Genomic DNA, 21,062 nt, shown 5'->3' on the forward strand with positions numbered 1-21,062 from the left:
CCTTCATAGCTATATAAAATATCCACATGAGCAACAGAAAATCCAGACTGCATTTAATGTTAGAGGAAATGAGTGCTTTATTTGATTAAAATAGTGACGTGCAATTTTGTCCACTATAAGTCAGGAAGCCGGTCTGGAATATTTCATAAGACTCCAGATTCTGCATCTGTTTTTTCATAGCTCTCGAGGCCTATGTAAGGACTTGACCCTGGGTTATCCAAACTAAATCTTGGATAGGCTTCCACTAGTAAATCTTAGTAAAAGAAAAAGGTTTAAGAGAATGCGAAATTATAGCCTACAGTCATAAAGTGTTAAGAATATTAACTCTAAGGGGAAGAGATGATTGAATTATCTGATTATTCAATGATCTAGTCATAGGCCATTTTAATATTAGTTTACGTATTTTATATATATTTTAAAATTTCAATACACAAGGAAATGTTATGGACCGGAAAGGCTTTACATGGTATTATCCCACCAAATGGTTGTGAAGGAGACTCAGGTTTAATTCCAAATTTTTCCATTCATAAACTATAGGATGCCTAGATTTTTATCTCAAGCTCAGGCTTACATACCCAACTCCTTATCTCTACATCTCTCGGCATCATTTTGTTATTGATTTCTAGATTAATTACACTGTGTTCAGAGAACATGTTATGCATGATTTTAATCCTTCAACAATTAGCGATACTTGCATTATAGCACAGTATATGTTCCTTTTTGTAAGTGTTGTGTGCACACTTGGAAATAATGTATTTTTGCTTCTCAGTATCAAAACATCTTCTTTTGTAGGATTTGAGTATGCAGAGATGGAGAAGTTTTTGTCTTTTTCATTAAGTTCACCTTTTCCTCACAGGCTCTATGGAGTTCCAACTTCCCATGTTGGTTGGGCTTTTAACTTTGGTCCCCACGGTAAAGGTGAAGTTTGGGTCTAGGGACATTTGTTGGGGTATGGGACAGGCACCCACCCACACCCCCCTTCCACACACCTTCTGGGCCAGACTGGACCAGTTCTGGTCCCAGGGTGGACTTGGAAATCTCACCACAGGCACCTTACAGAGGTGGGCGGGGGAGACTGCTGATGCTCACCTGAGGCACAAGCGTTTCATGGGCCCCTGGGAGGATTTAGAACTTTCTGCACAATGAAATCCCTCCTTCATCATCTCCAGGCCAATGGAGACACTTGGCAACTAAAGAAACTTGACTGTGTTTTTTTGTTTTTCGTTTTAAACAAGAAGTTTATTTAAACAACCCCATGCTTGGCTTCAAGGGAAAACTCTCCAGGATTATTTTTGGAGTCATTCATCCCTACTTAAAGACAGATTGCCCTACATGTTGACAGCTACATATAAAGAAGTTATAAAATGTACTTGGATTTAAATGATAAGTGAAATTAAAATTCTCCAGCCTATCAATGTATTTAAGAATTTTTCTGTTGTTCTTTTGTTTGTGTTTGTTTTCGGTAAAACAGAGCAAAATAATTTACTAAAATATAAAGATGAGAGCTGAGTAAGTTTGCTCACACAGACAAATGCTTTTAGGAAAAAATACTTAAAAGTGCATCCTTTAATTCTTGTTTCCTGCTTTTACTTAGATTTTGGCCCAGGAATTTTCTGTTCTCTTGTAAATCAGCCCCTCAATCCTTTGAATAAAATTTTTAAAAAATTATCTATTATTCTAAATTAAGTAACAGGTTGATCACAAATAACCTTAAAGCTTGCTCCCTTTTTTCGTTTTTAGGTTTTACTCAAGTTTACCTCAACAGTGAGGCCTTCCTTAACCATACTTTATTTTTAAAATCTCCCATACCACTCTCTACCTTCATCTTATTCTTTTCATAGCCATTATCATCTGTGTATCAACTGTGTATTTACTTGTTTATTTTCCATCTCGCCTGCACTAGAATGTAAGTTCCATGAAGAAAGGGGCTATTTTATTCACATTGCCAAAAACAGTTCCTGGCAGATAATAAACAATGTTTGTTGAATCAATGAAGACAAGCTCTTCACTGAGCTCCAGACTGAAGTATCCAACTGTCAACTTGAAATCAAATGGGTTTGTCTCTCTTAATGTAGACAAAATAGAACTTTATTCTGTCCACCCCCAACACCACCCCAGCTTCCCTATTCCTCATTTCAGTAAATAGCACCACACTCTTTCAGTTACTAATATCAGAAACTTGAGTCATTTATAGTTCTTCCCTTTCCCTCAAAACCTAGGTGCAATCCATCAGCAAGGTCTATAGGTTAAACCTCCAAAATACAGCTCAAATCCATCCTCATCTCTCCATCTCCACAGCCACTCCTTATGGCCACCAGAATATTCTTCCGAAGTTTTGCATCCCATCATACTGCTCCCCTGCCTCTTGGTACACTTAAAATAAATGCCTTACCATCCATGTCTTCCAAAACCCTGCATAATCCCACCTCTTCCTAGCTCACCAGCCTTATCTCTTTACTGTCCCCCTTGCCCATTAGACTCCAGCCATATTGGTTCTATTCCGTTCTTCAAATTAGCCAAAATCTTTCCTGAGTCTTCCAGATGCTATTCCTCTACCCAGAATGCTCTTTATTCTGATCTAGGGTGGCTATCTCATCCTTCAAGTCTGAGCTCAAATATCACCTTATTAGGAAGAACTTACCTCACCATTGTACTTAAGTAGGTGGTCCTCAGATCATAATTATTCTCTATCACTTCCCTTTACATCTTCTTCATTGCATTATTGCAATTTGAATTATATACTTATCAGTTTTTGGAATTCTTGAACAGGAGAGATTTTCCACACTTCTAGTGAGAGTGGATCTTTGCTTGGTATTAGCACAGGATCCTGGGCCCACAAGATTTTCTGCCTTTCTCAAGGGCAAAAGGTTTTTGCTTTTACATCTCCTTCAAGAGCAGTGGATCTCCGCCTGGGCCATTAGGGCAGGAAGGTTTGTCATCTCTTCTCCAGTGGCTTACAGCTTTTGCTTTGTACAAGAGAAAGGTCTGAGGAAGCAGGCAGCGTTTCACACCTGTCAGCCCGTCATTCCATGCATGCCTGTGTCACTGAGAGGCCTCTTCTCTCCAGTCTCTTGCCCCAGTCTTTCTCATTACCACGCAGTGGAGGCTTGTAGAAAGTGAATGTGAACCTCTGTCATGTCAGGGGACCTATTTTAAACTGATATTGATCACACAGTTGGCCTTTAAAGAATTCCTTAACATTTTAGTGATTTCAGTCAGTAGACAATTCTCCATGGTCTCTCACATTTCTGTACGATTGCATGCAAGGTACCACCTGCCTTTCTTCTGAACTACCTATTCAAGGATATTTATATAAAGAACAGCCTGGAAAGACTGATAAGAGATACCATCTCTCTAGATAGTATCTCCTACTATTTAAAGCAAGGGACAGGCATTATAACATATTTGGGCTTCCTAAACTCAGGGTTCCTTCTGTTATGCAATCTACTATGTGCAGGTATCACCTGGCCCTGTTCTGGTAACACCGTGGGGATGCTGACACTCTGATTAATGCTACTGCTTTGAGTAATAAAGTCCTTTGTCCCCGATTCAGGAATCTGTGACAAATTAACTTGCAAGGACTGTAAACACTTAGGACTCTTCTAAATTCTTGATAATTTATTCTCACTTGCTTTAATGGCAGCCTCCTATTCTCTGATGGAGGCAAAACAGTTCACATATCCTGTTTCTCTTTGAAGAGGGGTTGTCACTCTTTGAAATTCAGTTCCTTTGCCTACTGTCTCTGATGGATACAAGAAAAGCTATGACTTTTTGTTGTTAGGATAGGAGTTACATTCTCTTGCAGCTTTCTACATCTTGGGCACAAGGGGAAAAATCCCAAGGTGTATCTATTTATTTTTTATTACTGAAATAGACACTGGTTTGCAAACTCTTATGGTTCACCTTACACATTTAATTCGTTTTTAAAGAAGCACAGCCATAAGTGAGGAACTCTAGGAATTTTGAAAAACAGCTTGTGGAATATTTCATCACAAGGGCTGGAAACAATGGGCCAAGGATATTTACATTCCAGCACAGGTGAGGCAGGAGAGAGTAAAATAATCTGACTCATGAGAGATGAAATGTTACGCAGAACGTAAATATGCACTGATGACCAACTCTATTAGAGGACCAGGAGAACACAGAGGAAAGCTATAACCACCCAGGGTAGAGAGAGGGCTTCTGGAGCTCTCAAAAATGGATAAGAGGTAGCAGAAAGACCCAAAAATGATACAGAGGACAGCAAGCAGTGTCTTGAGGATTCATGGGTTTTCTATTTCTTCATTGTTTTTCCCTCCTCTGCATTCATTCTTTTTCTGGTAAACAAAATTTAGACTTCTTTTATGAGATTTACCCCTTCTGCATTTGAAAGTCCTGTTAGGACTGCCAATTAAAGTGTCTAGTGGTACCCTAACCAACTTTCCCAGGACTCCCTGAGTCACAAAAGAGAGTAAATCAGTTAGAACTGATTCTTCACTGACCTGTTAGTTCCTGTTACATAGAACAGACTTAGTTGCTGTTCTTTCAAAGCATAGTTTTTCTTTTCTATGAATTATCCAATATTCCCATTTTGCTGCAGTTAGCAAAGTTGAATTTCTGTTGCTTGTAAGCAAAGAAACCCAACTGATAGAGGGAGAGTGGTCCAAGAGAGGGCACAGCAGAGGCTACAGAAGGATTGTGAAGGCAGCCCGAAACCCAGATACTTTATTTAAATTACAAACATTTCTGTCAAAATTGCTGACAAAGGTACAATGACTAGTCGATTTCATGCTTCTGTGTGGTGGTACTTAATTAGCATTTTCCAATGATTATGCTAATGATGTTTTATTACTACAAACTGCATTTAGAGTTCACTCCATATTTCCCATATTAGAAATAAAAGCAAATGAAAATAAGTTGAAATAATAAGGCATCACATGCTACAGGGAAAAAACTGAGGAGAGGGTGCTGAGAGTAGCAAAGGGTCTATGTTATAAGGAAATATATGCACTTGGTGAATTTTAGCTGTTTATGATTCTTTAAATTCCAGTTATAATACTCAGTTGTACCAGGCAAACCATATGTGAAGAAAATTTAAAGAACAAGATACCAAGTAGATATTAAAAGGAAAAATACAGTGGAGCACCAAATAGAATATTCTCAACAAAAGTCTCAACGCACAGCAAAAATGAGACAAACAACTGCTATAAACAGATCAGTCTAACAACTAAGTGATTTGGAACGAAAATTAACTATTTGACTAATCTTTCCTTCTCACATAGATGAGGCCATATGGCTCAGGGAGACCAACTGGTATGTCTGAAGCTTGCAAGGGTAGATTTCAGAGATGCTTCAAATGAGGAAGCCTCTCTTTGCCTGAGGCGATGGCAGAATGCTGACTTCCTGTTCAATCTGAAATTTAGCCAAATAACTTGTAGAAGTAAGAGAAGGTTTTAAGACTCCCTTAAAATATAAGTATCATTCTGAGTCCTCTTTTAGGGTTATACTATTACTTTCTGAAAATATTATAAAAATTGATTCATTAGAAAAGATAAAATTGTATCCAGGTAATAATCAGGATAAGACCATCTAATAGATATTTTTAATAACCAAAATTTTTCAAACATAATACTTGAGCAGGACGAGGAAATTCTGGAAACCTTGTCTGCCACAGGTTAGTTTAACACAAGGTTACTGGACCTTGGCACTACTAACATTTTAGGCAGGATAAGTCTTTGTTGTGGGGGGCTGTCAAATGTAGGTTATTTAGCAGCATCCCCGGCCTCTATCCACTAAATGCCAATAACTGCCCTAGTCATGACATCAAAAATGTCTCCCGACATTGCCAAATATCCCCTGGGGAGCCGAACTGCCCCCAGGTTGACAAACACTGATATTAATATCATGACTACAACAAAACAAATATAACTGCCAGCTGCATGAATGCACTGCAGAGTTAACTGTATTTAGAGTTATATTTTTGTTTTAATGCAAATACAAATCATGGCTAGAACTAAGTTAATTATGCTAGTTTTTGTCTGGTACTGAACTGTCCAATACAGTAGTCACAGGCCACATGTGGCTGATGAACACTTGAAATATGGCTACTCCGAAGTAAGAAATGCAGTAAGTATAAAATACGTATTGCATTTTGAAGACTTGGTATAAAAAAGAATGTAAAATACCTCATTATTAATTTTTATATTAATTTAGCTATTTGGGGTACACTATTGGGTGAAAAATAACATCAAGAGCTGGGCACGGTGGCTCACGCCTGTAATCCCAGAACTTTGGGAGGCCGATCACCAGAGGTTGGGAGTTCGAGACCAGTGTGACCAATATGGTGAAACCCTGTCTCTAAAACTAAAACAAAAAACAACAAACAAAACAAACAAACAAACAAAAAAACCCATGAAAATTATGCTCTGCTCACTTTTACTTTGTTTAATGTAGTTACTAGAAATTTTTAAATAAAACGTGTGACTTTTATTATAATTCTAACAGACGACACTAGTCTACAAACTTGAATGATTTAGTATCATTCTTTAAGGAAATTAAGTCTACCATGCTAAAAAAAGACTTTGGAAACCAAAGCTCTATAAAATTAGTTCACTTTCGAGCATCATAATTCTTTATCACACTTAAATGATTTTTCTGCTTCTTTAAACCAATTACTTCTATTCCAATGCTTTATTCTCAGAGTTTCAATTGGTTCTTTTCTGACTGCCGATTTATCTTCATATTGTTCCTTATCATTCTCCTGCACATCTGTTTCTTTCATACACTTGGGAACTTTCTCAGTGTCATGTTGAGATGTTGCAGCATCCATCATACTTAGAAAATCGTAAGCTGGAAGAGGAGGTTTCCATTCCTGAGCAGGTAAAATTGCTGGAAGGAAGAAACAATCAAAGGTTAAAGACTAATCGCTATAAAATCATCACATCAATATACTAGAAAATGTTTTATTTTGAAAAATATGTTTGTAGAAGTGAAAGCTGTATTAGTTTCACTTATCTAAGCAAAGCTAGTACTTTTTTTTCCTGTCATTGTCAACAAGAAACTTTTCCTCAGATCAGGTTTTCCTTAAAAAAAAAAAAAAAAAAAAAAAAAAAAGAAAATTTATAAATTTGTCATTGATAAACATTTTTATTTTCTTTCTTTTTTTTTTTGATATGGAGTCTTGCTCTGTCCCCCAGGCTGGTGCAGTGGCATGATCTCAGCTCACCACAACCTCCACCACCCAGGTGCAAGGCAATTCTACCTCAGCCTCCCCAGTACCTGGGATTACAGGCATGCACCACCGCACCTGGCTAATTTTTTTGGTTTTTTTTTTTTTTGTATTTTTAGTAGAGATGGGGTTTCACCATGTTGGCCAGGCTGGTCTCGAACTCCTGACCTCAACTGATCTCCCACCTCAGCCTCCCAAAGTGCTGTGTTACAGGCATGAGCCACAGCACCCAGCTGCCATTTTCGTTATTATATTTACGAGCTATTATTTTCTTTTAAAAAGGTAAATATGAATAGGTGGAAAAAAGGTCCATAATCTCAATGCCAGTTAACATTTGTTGAGGTTTTTAAAAATAGCAATATGTGTAACAAGATCATGCACACATATGTAAAAGGTTAAATGAAAAAGTCTCCTGCTTCCTTCTCTACTCCAGTCTCTATTGCCAAGGAAATGTAACTATTTCTTATGAATCATTGGAGAAAAAAATTTTGGAACATATGTAATTATTTATTATATATTTATACAAGTGTTTCCTTACATTTTAAAGCATTTTTCTGTTCTTGAAGCTTTTAACATCTTTTCCACATACTTTATGAAAACAAGTTCACTTTATAAAAAAAAGACAATAATTAAAAATTGCCATGGAATCAATTGTACTATATATGGACAGTGATTAAATAATTTCTCTTAGATGAGCTTCATGGCAATAAATCTTAACATTATTTTTAAATATTGTTATTAAAACAGGAAAACAGATTAAGGCTGATAACACATACATGGGATAAATTAGCTAACTTCCATTTACTAGACAGTTTACAAAATAGTTTTAGAATTTAACTGGCCCATGTAAAATACTATTTTGAAAAATAAACTATATAAGGAAGTGTACAAAGTAAACCTTCTAAAAATAAATTCCAATGAAAGAATCTATGCACTGTTACATGCTAAAAAATAATAACAAATGCTCATAAGATACAAACTTGAGTATCTCTCATAAATCAAGTATCTTTAAGAGCTTACAAAAACCATATAAATTGCAATTTCCTAGAGTAGATTAAAGCTCAAACAAAAATCTGTATATGTACACATGCAGTACAGCTGTACTTCACTTATTGATATATAATTTCCTCATTCATACTCAATATATGAAATCCTGGTAATTGGTACATCGGCAGGATAATAAATTTAGGCTACTCATGGAATTGATGTTTTAAATTGGCGTTGCCAAGTTAGCAGATTCAGAAGTGACAAACGAATGACATATTTTCTTGAATGAACAGGTAAGAAGAATGGCTGTAGTTTGCAACATGCAAATAAATGTTTACTAAAGTATCTGTAAGAGTCCAGTTTAGGCTGGGCATGGTGGCTCACATCTGTAATCCCAGCACTTTGGGAAGCCAAGATGGGAGGACTGCTTGAGCCCAGGAGTTCAAGACCAGCCTGGGAAACATAGTGGGAGCCCTTCTCGAAAAAAAATAAATTAGCTGGGCATGCTGGCATGCACCTGTAGTTCCAGCTACTCGGGAGGCTGAAGTGGAAGGTTCACTTGAGCCCACATGGTTGAGGCTACAAGGCACTCAAACCTGGATGACAGAGTGAGACGCTGTCTCAACAACCACCAAGAGCCCAGTTTAAAGTATAGCGTGTAGCAAATATTATATTTAACAATATTTATTCTTTAAGGTCAAAGCTGCAGCCTAGTGGTCTGAGACTACGACAAAATGCCTGAAACATTCCAATTCTGCTAATTACTTGCTAAAGGAACTCTATAAAGATCTTAATGTTTTCAATTGCAAATAAAACTGTACTCTAATAACGTAAGGGTAATAAATACACTATTCATCAAATCAGTAATGACAACAAATAATGTTAATTAACATTTATTAAGCCTTTACTATATACAGGCATTATTCATTTAATCTTTATAATTTTAAAGACAAGAAGACCAAAGCATACAAGAATCAGGGAACTGGGCCAAAGTTAAGTGTAAATCTCAAACAAGAATTGCCAGTGGCCACAGTTTCACAGAAATTAAGGTATGCAACAAGTAAGGTGAGGCGGACACCAGTGCCACCATGTTACTGATTTTGGCTATTTCCAGAATGTCCCTATAATCCACACCACCCCAATCCCATCTCAGAGCACCCTGGCAAAGATCTATCTGTCAGAGATGCGGAAAGCAGGCCCTGCTGGCAGGGAACGCAGAATCCCATAAACAGAGACTTGTTCAGTTTTCTTCTTCCTGTTGCAGAGGCTACAGGATTAATTTAAGAACAGAGCAGTGATGCACAGAAATGATGGAAAACCTCAAAGAATGAGCTGGCAAAGACATTAACAAAATTGCAAAAGAATACATGCCAGTCTCTCAGAAAACTCAAAAGTGTAATGACGTTGATTCTTTCCTCTGGGTAATGGTTTAAGCAGAGGAACGAAAGCCCTCAGGGATGTTACTGGTAGGAAAGGATCTTTACATAGGTAATGAAAATACATTAGAGTTTATACTTTATAAAGTACCTCTGCATACATTTTAAAAATAGCTATGTGATGTATTCAGAGTGGGAACTATTAATCTCATTTTATAGTTGTAGAGGAGGACACCAAGAATGACTTGCTAGAGCCACACAGTAATCAAGGAAGCTAGGTCAGGAGTTCAGGTTTCTGTGTTTTGAACATATTCACTTTTTTTAATTTAAGCATTTCTGTTTGAGAAACATTCTAGCCCCAGCTAAACATAATCTTGACTTAGAGTCCCTGGGAACTCTGTGTCACTGCGGCTCCAAAATGACTATACTCATTTGATTCTATAAATCAGCAATGCAGACAGTAAAGTGAAAACAGGCTTTCTGAGTTTAAAAGAGCTACAGCTGGAAAGAGCTCTATACCATGTGGTGACAATGAAGTAGTCAAAAGATGAGTGACAACAACTACAGAAAGGTCTCCTTCCAGGTCCACTTAAACAAAATACTGAATTTAATTTATTCTGTCCCACTTCCTAGGAAAATATTAAAACCAATGTTACTTCAGAAAATTAAGACAAAAATACTATCTAAAGGAACCTAGAATAGCCAAAATGTCTTGAAAATGAACAGGGCCAGGTACAGTGTCTCATGCCTGTAAGCCCCACACTTTGGGAAGCTGAAGAGGGAGGATTGTTTGTGGCCAGTAGTTTGAGACTTGCCTGGACAACACAGTGAGACCCTGTCCCTACAAAAAGAAGAACAAAAAAACGAAGCCAGGCTTGGTGGTGCATGCATGTAGTCCTAGCTCCTTGGAAGGCTGAGGTAGGAGAATCCCTTGAGCCCAGGACTCAACTTGAACCCCTGCACTCCAGCCTTGGTGACAGAGTGAGACCCTGTCTCGAAAAAAAATAAATAAATAAAACAAGAAAATGAAAAACAAAGTTGGAGAAATCAAATTTCCCAACTTTAAAATCTACTACAAAGCTACAATAATCAAGACAGTGCAGTACTAGCATAAAGACAGCCACAAAAACATATACACAAATGCTCATAGCAGCATTATTCATAATCGCCATAAGTAAAGGTAACCCAACTGTCCATCACCTAAGGAATGGATAACAAAATGTGTCAGATCCATGCAGTGGAATGTTATTCATCTATGAAAAGGAAGGAACTACTGGTTCATGCTATAACATGTTGATCCTTGAAAACCTTATGATAAGTGAAAGAAGCCAGACATAAAAAGCCATGTATTTATTATATGATACCATTTATATGAAACGTCTAGATAAGGCAAATCCATAATGCCATAAATAGATAAGTGGGTACCAAGGGTAGACAGAGGAGAAAATTGGGTGTGGACATAGGAAAAAATTGGGAGTGACTATTAACGGGTATGGCATTTCTTTTTGGGGTGATGAAAATATTCTGGAATTCAGCAATGGTAGTAGTTGCATGGTCTTCAGAATGCACTAAAAAGTACTGAATTGGGTGAATTTATTGTACATGAATTATATTTCAATGAAAAATACCATCCAAATGCTACTTAAGCATAATATGTTAGTTAAAGCTGCTTAACTTGACAGAAATGAAGCATATCACTTAGGAAGGATGGATTTGGTGTAATGACTGACACTAAAATAAATTCAAGTATCTAATGAAATACATACAAATATACATAATGGTAGATTCATACTATACATGATAGCTGACATAATACTGAATGAGAGTTTGTATACCAGACTGTGTGTGTATACACTTACATATACACACACATACATGTTTACATATATACGTACACATACACACCTTATTTCAGGACTCTGTCATGAAACAGTGTCAAAATATTATTTTAAGACAGATCATCTAGTATCTAATAAAATCCTTGTATAGTACTTAGGAGACTTTTTATTACATCAAATTTCACACTATTTGCTCAATATACTATAATAATCTAAGTTGCTACATGTTTACTTATTTAAATTACAGCTACAGGCCTATTGTTGCCGTAACTATGTATAAATGGCTAAGACTCAAATATAACTAATATATACATCCATACCACAAATGTACATTTTCTATGTTTTCAGAAAAGTAGAGATAATGGGAAGCCAGGATCATAAATTCTGGGCCAAGATCTATTTTCCTGTGGTTCAAAATTTTGGCTCTGTCCAAATCAGAAAGGAAGACCTTACATTGTTTCTGTTTGCAGAGAGCATGATCTTGTATATATAAAACCCCTGAAGACTCCACAAAAAAACCTGTTAGAACTAATCAACAAATTTAGTAAAGTGGCAGCATAGAAAATAAACATACAAAAATAACTAGCATTTCTATATGCTAACAACAAACTATCTTAAAAAGAAATCAAAAAAACAAACACATTTACAATAGCATCAAAAAAAACATGCTTAGGAATAAGCATTGTAATGCACTGATGAAAAAAAAAACGAAGCAAAAATAAATGGAAAGATATCCCGTGTTCATGAATTGGAATATTGTTAAAATGTCTATACTACCCAAAGTGATCCACAGATTCAATGTAATTCCTATCAAAATTCCAGTGACATTTTTCACAGAAATAGAAAAAAGAAATCCTAAAACTCATATGAAAGCATGAAAGACCTGAATAGCCAAAGCAATCTTGAGCTAAAAGAACAACACTGGAGGCATCATATTACCTGAGTACAAAATATACTACAAAGCTATAGTAATCAAACCAGCATGGTACTGGCATAAAGACCAATGGAACAGAATAGGGAGACCAGAAATAAATCCAGACATTTGCTGTCAACTGATCTTTGACAACGCTACCATGGTCATACAATGGGAAAAGGGTAGTCTCTTCAATAAATGGTGCTGGGAAAACTGGATATTTACATGCAGAAGAATGAAACTGGACCCTTATCTCACTCTTAATTCAAAAGATATTAAATACTTAAATGTAAGAACTTAAATTACTAAAAGAAATTATTAGACAAAAACATTACAGAAATTCTCCAGGACATTGGACTGGGCAAAGATTTCCTAACACCCCACAAGCACAAGCAACCAAAGCGAAAATGGACAAATGGGATCACATCAAGTTAAAAACAAAGCTTCTTCACAGCAAAGGAAACAATAAACAATCAACAATGTGAAGAGATAACCCACAGAATGGAAGAAAATATTTGCAAACTACCTGTCTGACAAGGGATTAATAACCAGGGAATATAAAGAGCTCAAAAATAATCTGATTTTAAAATGGGCAAAAGATCCGAATAGACAATTCTCAAAAGAAGACATTCAAATGGAAAACAGGTATTTCTGAAAATAGGTATTTCTCTGATCATCAGAGAAAAGCAAATCAAACCTACAACGAGGTATCATCTCACCCCAGTTAAAATGGCTTTTATCAAAAACAAAGGCAATAACAAATGCTGACAAGGATGCAGAGGAAAAGGAAGTCTTGTATACTTTGGGGGCCTCAAGACTTCACTGGAGAAAGTAGCTGCAGATGGAGTATAAATAGCAAGAGAACTATAATAAGAAGTGGTACTTGAAGGTATAACTGAATTGCTGCAATCTTACGATGAACTGATGAGAAGTTGCTTCTCATGAGTAAGCAAAGAAAGTGGTTTCTTGAGTTGGAAACTACTAGTGAAAATGCTATGAACATTGTTGAAATGACAGCAATGGATTTAGAATATTCCATAAACTTAGTCAATAAAGCAGCAGCAGGATTTCCAAGAATTTACTTCAATTTTGAAAGAGGTTCTACTGTGAATAAAATGCTATCAAACAGCATCATATACTACAGATAAATCTTTTGTGGAAAAAAAAGGTTAATCAATGCTGCAAACTTCATTGTTGTTGGGTTTTTTTTTGTAGTTTATGTAAAAATTTATTTGACCAAATGTAGAAAAGTGATACTGTTACATATGATACAGTTGCAAGAATCTAAAGAAAAGTGTGGATTTCATTCAATTGCACAATTTGTCAGTGTATTTCCTAAGTAGTGTGGTGCCGAATAAATAGGAGCAGGGTGGTGGGACGGGGTGGATAGATGATTCAAATAAGCCAGAAGCAAGGTGATTTTTAGTTGGAATTGTAAATTTTAGTTGGCCCCCATATACTGCTGGGGAATGTGGAATGTTCCAGCTCTGAGATGTTAACTGAGAAAACAGAAGTAAAACAAAGCCAATGTGTGCAGCCCTGTCTACAAAATCCTCCATTATCCAGTTTAATCAGGAGTTTCTTGGTCTTTGATTAACTTGGTCCCAAAGAAGGAATTCAAGTCCTAGATAAGTAAATCTTCAATTTGCTATTCCCTGAAGTATGGAAATGAAGTTGGGCCAATTTTTAATCTCTGCTGCCAGAGAGGCCCTTTCTGCTAAGAGAAAAAAAAAAAAAAAAAACTCTTCTGCTCAACTTATTAATGACTTGTAGTCTTTTGGATATGGTTGACCTGAATTGGACTGAGTGGATGTGTCATTATTGAAAAGAGACATTTGCTTCTCAAAGAACAACTTTATTTTTATTTTATTTTTTCTTGAGATGGAGTCTCACTCTGTTGCCTGGGCTGGAATGCAGTGCAGCGATCTTGGTTCACTGCAACCTCCACTTTCTGGGTTCAAGGAATCCTCCTGCCTCAGCCTCCTGGAGTAGCTGAGACTGCAGGCAGGTGCCATCATAATTTTTATAATTTTAGTAGTGAAGGGGTTTTGCCATGTTGGCCAGGTTGGTCTTGAACTCCTGATCTCAAGTGATCTGCCTGCCTTGGCCTCCCAAAGTGTTGGGATTACAGGCGAGAGCTACCACACTCGGCCAGAGAACAACTTTAGAACGAAGGAAATATGCAGAACATCACATCAAGGAACTAACCAGAAAATATGTGGGTAATTACAACCATTTCCCAAGCATTCTATGTCGACTGTTTGAGAGGATGTTTGTTCTGCATGGTGGAGTGTGGAGAAGGGCCAGGATTCTTAGGTTAATCTATCCATGGGTTATGACTTCCCACAATACCCCCCCCCCCGTCCCGCCCTTTTATTAGCTCTGGATGGAAAATCCCCACCTATGTGATGGTCCCTGGTCTCTCCTATAGTTCGACTAACAGTTGACCCAAAAAGTTATGTTCTTCAGCATTTTAAACAGATCCACTAGATACTGGGGTCTATGTTCTTCAAAGTGTGAGGTTGCCTATTCTTCCAGAAACCAAATGCCCTCCGTCTTAAGAAAGTATGCTTACTAGGAAATACCCTGCCTACCTTAGGAATAAATACAACGTAAGGGAAAAATAAGAGAGCTGAAAATGCTGGTGCCATTTGGGGGGAGGGGAAGGAAAGGAATGAGATTTAACTGGTGCTCAAAGCTTCTCCAATACAAAATATTTGGTCATGTATTCATAATTTGCTTCACATTTCCATCAGAGCGAAGATGGCACTAACAAAAGGAACTTCTTACAAGGGAAGAGAAAGACCCACGCAGCTCTGGAGTTTCTGTTGAAACAAGACTCTTGTTTTGATTATATACAGTTAAATTCATTTAGTGTCTGATCCAGTGTCTGATGTAAGCCCACATTCTCTTCTTTGGCCTGGGCAAGTTTCTCTTCCAGGTCATCAATGGTCTTTTCAAGTTTTGCCACCATTCTCTGCAAATTCAGCACGGGTCTCAGCCTCTTTCAGTTTGTCAGACAGAAGTTTAATTTCTTCTTCATATTTGTCTTCCTTTTCAGAATACTTTTCAGATGTAGCCTCCAGATTGTTAGTAACATTCTTGAGTTCTTCTTCCAGGTCACCACATTTTAGTTCAGACACCTCCGCACACTCCTCTACCCTCTCCAGCTCACCCTCCAGGATGACCAGCTTAGAGCTACCTCCTCGTATTTGCGGTCATCCTCTTCCTCAATGTGCTTGGCCTCTTTGAGCTGTATCTCCTGAATCTCCATCTTCTCCTCATCCTTTATGGCCCGGTTTTCTATCACCTTCATTCCTCTCTCACTCTCAACTGCAGCCTTTTCCGCTTCCTGCAGCTTCTGCAGGGCTGTGGCCAGTGGTTCCTGAGCCCTGTCCAGCTCCTCCTCTAGGAGCTGGATGCATCGTTTAAGGGCGGCCACAACACCTTCAGTTTTCTCGTGCCGCTGGCGGTCTCCATCCAGCTCCCGCTGCAGGCCCTGCGCACGGTCTTCCACCTAGTCCGCCTGCTGCTGCAGGGCTTGGATCTTCAGTTTCACCGCCTCCAGGGAGTTGAGGCCGGCCATGGCGCAGAAGCGAATGGGCAGTAGCGGGCGCTCCGCTGGGCTCGGCTCCGGCAAGAACTGCACCGCGGCGACCAGGCCCCCCAGTCTTTGCCTGCGCGGGGGCCGCCCTCCGCCTCTCCCCGCATTGTTGTCTGATTCTAAGAAATTGCCACAGCCCAATCTTCAGCAGTTCAGCAACCACCACCTGTCGGTTTGGCTGTGGAGACAAGACCCTCCTTCATCAGCCAAAACGTTACAATTCCCTGAAGGCTTAGATAATTATTAGCAATATTTTTAAATTAAGGTAAAAACATTTTTTAGACATACAGGTATTGATCAACTTACAACCTATGCAACTTACGACCATTCGACTTTACAATCACAATCGCTAGCCACGACTGCTCTGCGTCTGGCAGCGCAAACGTTGCCCAGCTGGGCGGACGACAGTGCGGACCAGCTTCCGGCATCACTACCAACTCCGCGTGTACCATTTCAACTGTTATCCCAGACTCGGTACAGCAATTTGTGTTTTGTGTCTTGGATATTTTTCATCAAACCCCTCCCAATAAACTTCTTATACATTTTGAAGCAATGGACCCAAACATCGAACGATTTGCAAGGACTAAACGGATGGCGCACGATGTGTTTCGTCCATATCATGAAATTTATGAAGAAAAAAAGAAACATACAATTCAGACAAAGCACACCATGTTTATGAAAAAACCAACTCCGGTAACCCCAACTGCTGCCTCAGATGACGACATCAACGATCCGCAGCCAAGCACCAGCGGCCAATAAAATGTTTCGTACATGTTTATATATTTTGATATGTTTTGCAATTGGGAAAATGTTTCCTATGGTATTTTTTACACCTGTATTTTGTATTTTTTATGCACCTGTATTTTGTAATTTTGTATGTTTTGCAAATATTAAAGCAGTTGTACTGGTAATGCAGTGTTTTACTTAAACCTGATGTATGTAAAAAGCAACAAAATGGTGTGGAAATGATACAAATGGCATAAAATGAACAAAGAAAATTATGATATATAACAATAATGAAAGAAAATTATGATAAAATATGACAAAGATTTTTATAACATCATTTCACAGTACTGTACATATAACCTACTCAACTTACGACCAAATCATGTTATGACCGGTCTGTCGGAACCAATCGTGGTCGTAAGTCGAGCACTAGCTGTAATGCTATTACGCATTTAATAGACTACAGCGTAGTGTAAACATAACTTTTGTATATACTTGGAAACCAAAAAAACTTATATGATTTGCTTTATTTCAATATTCACCTTATTGTGGTGGTCTCAAACTAAACCCACAATATCTCTAAGGTATGCCTGTACTAGAATCAGAATTTCATATAATGATCTATTTGTAAAATATTTTCATTTTCTATAAAATGACGTATTTGCTTACAGCTATAAAAAGAAAAATGGCATGCATATGAAAAAACTACACAAGAAATATCTTCTGAACTCTATAATTTTAAATTTTATAAAAATAGACGAAAGACTTATGCTTTGGTAGGCCAAAGCTCCCTCTGTAACAATTCTTTTAATGGCATAAATTACCAAAATCATATGTTTGAATACACTGGTGATCTATACAAGCAACATGGACTTAATGAATTAAAATTCAAGAAACAGGCCTTCATAGGGGAGCCTCTCACTGAAGCCTTGCACCTTTGGCCTCCCAATCGGAGACTGTCCACATGGACAATGCTACCAGCATTTTAATAACTCATCTTACCATTCTTTAGGTATATTTAGAGTTTAAACTTTATGGAACAAAATACAGAACTATGTCTATTAAACAAAACAGAACACTTACTGATAGGATTTTCTAGTCCTACTTCTAATTTCTTCAGCCACAATACAAGGTTTTCTTCAATTATAGCCTGGTCTGAAGGAAATGCAAATACTTGGCCACCTGAATGCAGATTCACCAAAACAAGAAGAGGAAGAGGAGGCAGAGGATCAAAATATGCCTGCAAGATTCCTCTCCCCACTGGAGTATTCTTTCTGAAAAAGGGAACAATTGAACATATTAATATTTATTTCTACAACAAAATAATGAAAACAGTAGTTTGTAGAACATTAAACTTTTAGGTAGTATCATTTCAGTAAGTTCACTTTACAAAAAGATGTCCTAAAAACCAAGAGTTCTACCACTATGTTACTGGATTCTTTAAAAGTTTTTTTTTAACATGGGCACTTTGTTGCACTTAGGAGAATAGTGGCAGCCCATGACAATTTTAACAAAAAGCAGGCATAGCCCAAAGGCTTGTCAATTTAGGCTTGACACAACCAAAGTTTCCTTCCAACATTTGGCCAAGTATCTGATCGTATGTCAGCTCAAAAATTAAATGATTACGTAACTAGAAGATAACGAGATACTTCCTTTTATAAATGCTTCTTTTCCATAAAATCATGCCTTTTCTCAGGAAAAAGAAGGCAATAATTTCAAATTAAAGAAGTAAAAATAATTATGTTCATAAAAAAAAACCCCTCTAAGTTAAAGATACTTAGTTTTCCTAATGGAACACATTCCACATTTTATAAAATATTATTTTACTCTTAGATACCTATATGATAATTATCTGGGAAAATTTTGCCTCAAGCAGAATGCACTTCACAGCAAAAATCTACAGTACGCCATTTCTATTATTTTTCAAATGAGTTTAAAAAATTTTCATCTGATGATTCTGAACAAGGAACAGTGTATTATTTGTGAATTTTGTTCACAGATATCAAATGTAACAATCCATACATCTAGAAAACATACTAGGAAATATTGCTGATGGACGTACTGAAATCTGTCTGACCTTCAGAAATACAGAAGTACAGAAAAAGAAACTGAAGGAAAAAGCCAAAATATCACAATGTTTACTTTCTGTATTTGCCAAATTTTCTGAATGGGCATCAATTACTTTTAAAAGTTAGAACAATTATTGCTTTTAAAATTTTACCGTAGAATAAAATTCAATCTAAAATAAGGTCATCTTGGACCTTGTTTGGGGGAATTTAGTTACTAAAATATCATGACGACATATTTGATTCCATAAAATTAACTCCAAAGGTATAGAGAGTTTCATTTCCTAATGAAAATGTAATAATTATTACACTTTCTTTACCTCTATATATTGAAAAATAAAAACATACTTACAGATTTAACCAGCAAGGAGTAAATGAATCCAAGTATTTCTGCTTTACCAGTGTCAATATTGCATTTTTATATTGAGGATTTATGCTGCCATCACTGAACAAAATCAATAATGGTTTCTGAAGTCTGAAATAACTGGGAAGATTTTCCACAGTGATTTCTGGCTGTCAAAGAAAAGGAATAACAAAAAAAATGCATGAGGGATGATAATGCATAAAATAGAAACTAACATTCAAATCGCTCAATTTTAGTTTGTAAAATGTAATTCAAACACGTTTTAACTTAAGTAGATATTTTACTATATTAATAACTATGAATCTCAATCATTTTTTTAATCCCACCTCATCTTAATATTTTCAAAATAAAACTACTTATAGAATTTGAGAATAAATTAATTTAAAGGAGTCCCCTATTTTACAAGATGTAACACTTCTGATAATTTGTTATGCTAAAGTCTGGACCAGATTAACCAATATACACATGATAAGTGAAACTCTTGTTATATTTTTCCTCTAACACAAAAATTTTGAAGAGAACTATAAGGTGAAAAAATATTTCTTTCTTTAACATCTATCATTACTTAAAATAATAAATAACAATAGACACAATTTTACTTTTTCCAATATTATGGTTAAAATAATAATTAAAATAACCAAAAATATGCTAAAACAAATCCAAACACCAATCTCATTTGGGTTTAAAATAACTAATTTAATACAAAATTAGAAACCTAATCCTTTTATCATTTTTATTATTAATTAAAAGATAGGAGGCTAGGCGCGGTGGCTCACACCTGTAATCCCAGCACTTTGGGAGGCCAAGTCAGGCAAACCACCTGAGGTCAGGAGTTGAGACCAGCCTTGCCAACACGGCGAAACCCCATCTCTACTAAAAGTACAAAAATTAGCTGGGCGTGGTAGTGCATGCCTGTAATCCCAGCTACTTGGGAGGCTGAGGCAGGAGAATCACGTAAACCCAGGAGATGGAGGCTGCAGTGAGCTGAGATTGTTCCATGGTACTCCAGCCTGGGCAACAGGGTGAGACTCTGTCTCAAAAAAAAGAAAAAAAAAAAAGATAGGGAGATAATCATTCTCCTGCAATTTGCCCATGCTATGCACATTAAAATAAAATTTTGTATGTCTTTTCTCCTATTAATCTGTCTTTTGTCAGTTATTTGCATGGAACCATCAGAGGACAAAGGGGAAGCTTTCTCTTGGCCACTACACTCTTTTTATCTTAGAAATACTTCCTTTCTCTACTCACCTCCAACTCAGAGAAAGGGCCCCAAATTCTATTATATTAATATTAGCAGTAATGACTGTCTCCCCTCTCTCCCTTTCTATTTTTTCTTTCACACTTTCCTGTAATGGGGTAGACTTAAATAGTCACTTGATTACAAGTCAGGATTCATGGAATTGTCACAGTAATAAAACTTTGAGCAAATCACTCAGCACCCCAATTTTAAAATCTGTGAAATGAGTGAGTTGAAAGGAAAAAAGGTAACCATTTAAAAATACAATTGTAGAAGACAATTTTTCTAAGCTGATAGTAACAAGAATTGGAAAGTGCAACAACAATGCTAATATATTTAGGATTAAAAATAGCAATGACATAGAATAGTAAAGCCTTCTACCAGTTTCCATTTTTAGTCCCATGTCCATTATTTCATCCTCTGGATCACCTATGAGCTAGATACATCAATCAGATAAGTAACCCCCAGTTGATATATGAGAAGCTGACACAGAGACTAACTTGCTAAAGTCATCACAGCTAAGCAGGGGGAAGGAGTGATGTTAGAATCCAGGCATGCTGCTTACCAGTTTCCCCTTTCTTTGGATCGCACACTACAAATTCAGATGAACTTGTTTATAATGGTGTCAACCACCTCTAACTACAGTCCTAGTTAATCCTGAAATGCTAAATTCTGGCATATAACTTTCCCTATTCAGTTCTCAAAGCAGTTTGCACTTACCAATTCTCATTTTTCTTAGAATTC

General features: G+C 36.9%; 1 protein-coding gene and 1 pseudogene across 10 annotated transcripts in view; both read right to left on the bottom strand.

Moving 5' to 3' along the window:
* Positions 1-3,829: 3,829 nt before the first annotated feature.
* The window catches only part of TXNDC16 (thioredoxin domain containing 16), a 115,780-nt gene continuing 98,547 nt past the window's right edge, over positions 3,830-21,062 (bottom strand). For 9 of the 10 annotated variants that reach the window (XM_032251070.1, XM_032251068.1, XM_032251067.1 and 6 more), the window contains 3 exons: positions 19,070-19,230; positions 17,735-17,925; positions 3,830-6,867 (listed from right to left, as the gene is read on the bottom strand). In XM_032251070.1, the coding sequence (XP_032106961.1) occupies positions 6,602-6,867; positions 17,735-17,925; positions 19,070-19,230 (618 nt within the window). In that variant the 3' untranslated portion in view covers positions 3,830-6,601. The other variant, XM_032251075.1, reaches the window with a different exon arrangement.
* Positions 15,089-15,922, bottom strand: LOC116532024 (annotated as a pseudogene).

This window comes from Sapajus apella, unplaced genomic scaffold (assembly GCF_009761245.1).
Source record: "Sapajus apella isolate SASKATOON/1434 unplaced genomic scaffold, GSC_monkey_1.0 scaffold74, whole genome shotgun sequence".
Classification (NCBI taxonomy): domain Eukaryota; kingdom Metazoa; phylum Chordata; class Mammalia; order Primates; family Cebidae; genus Sapajus; species Sapajus apella.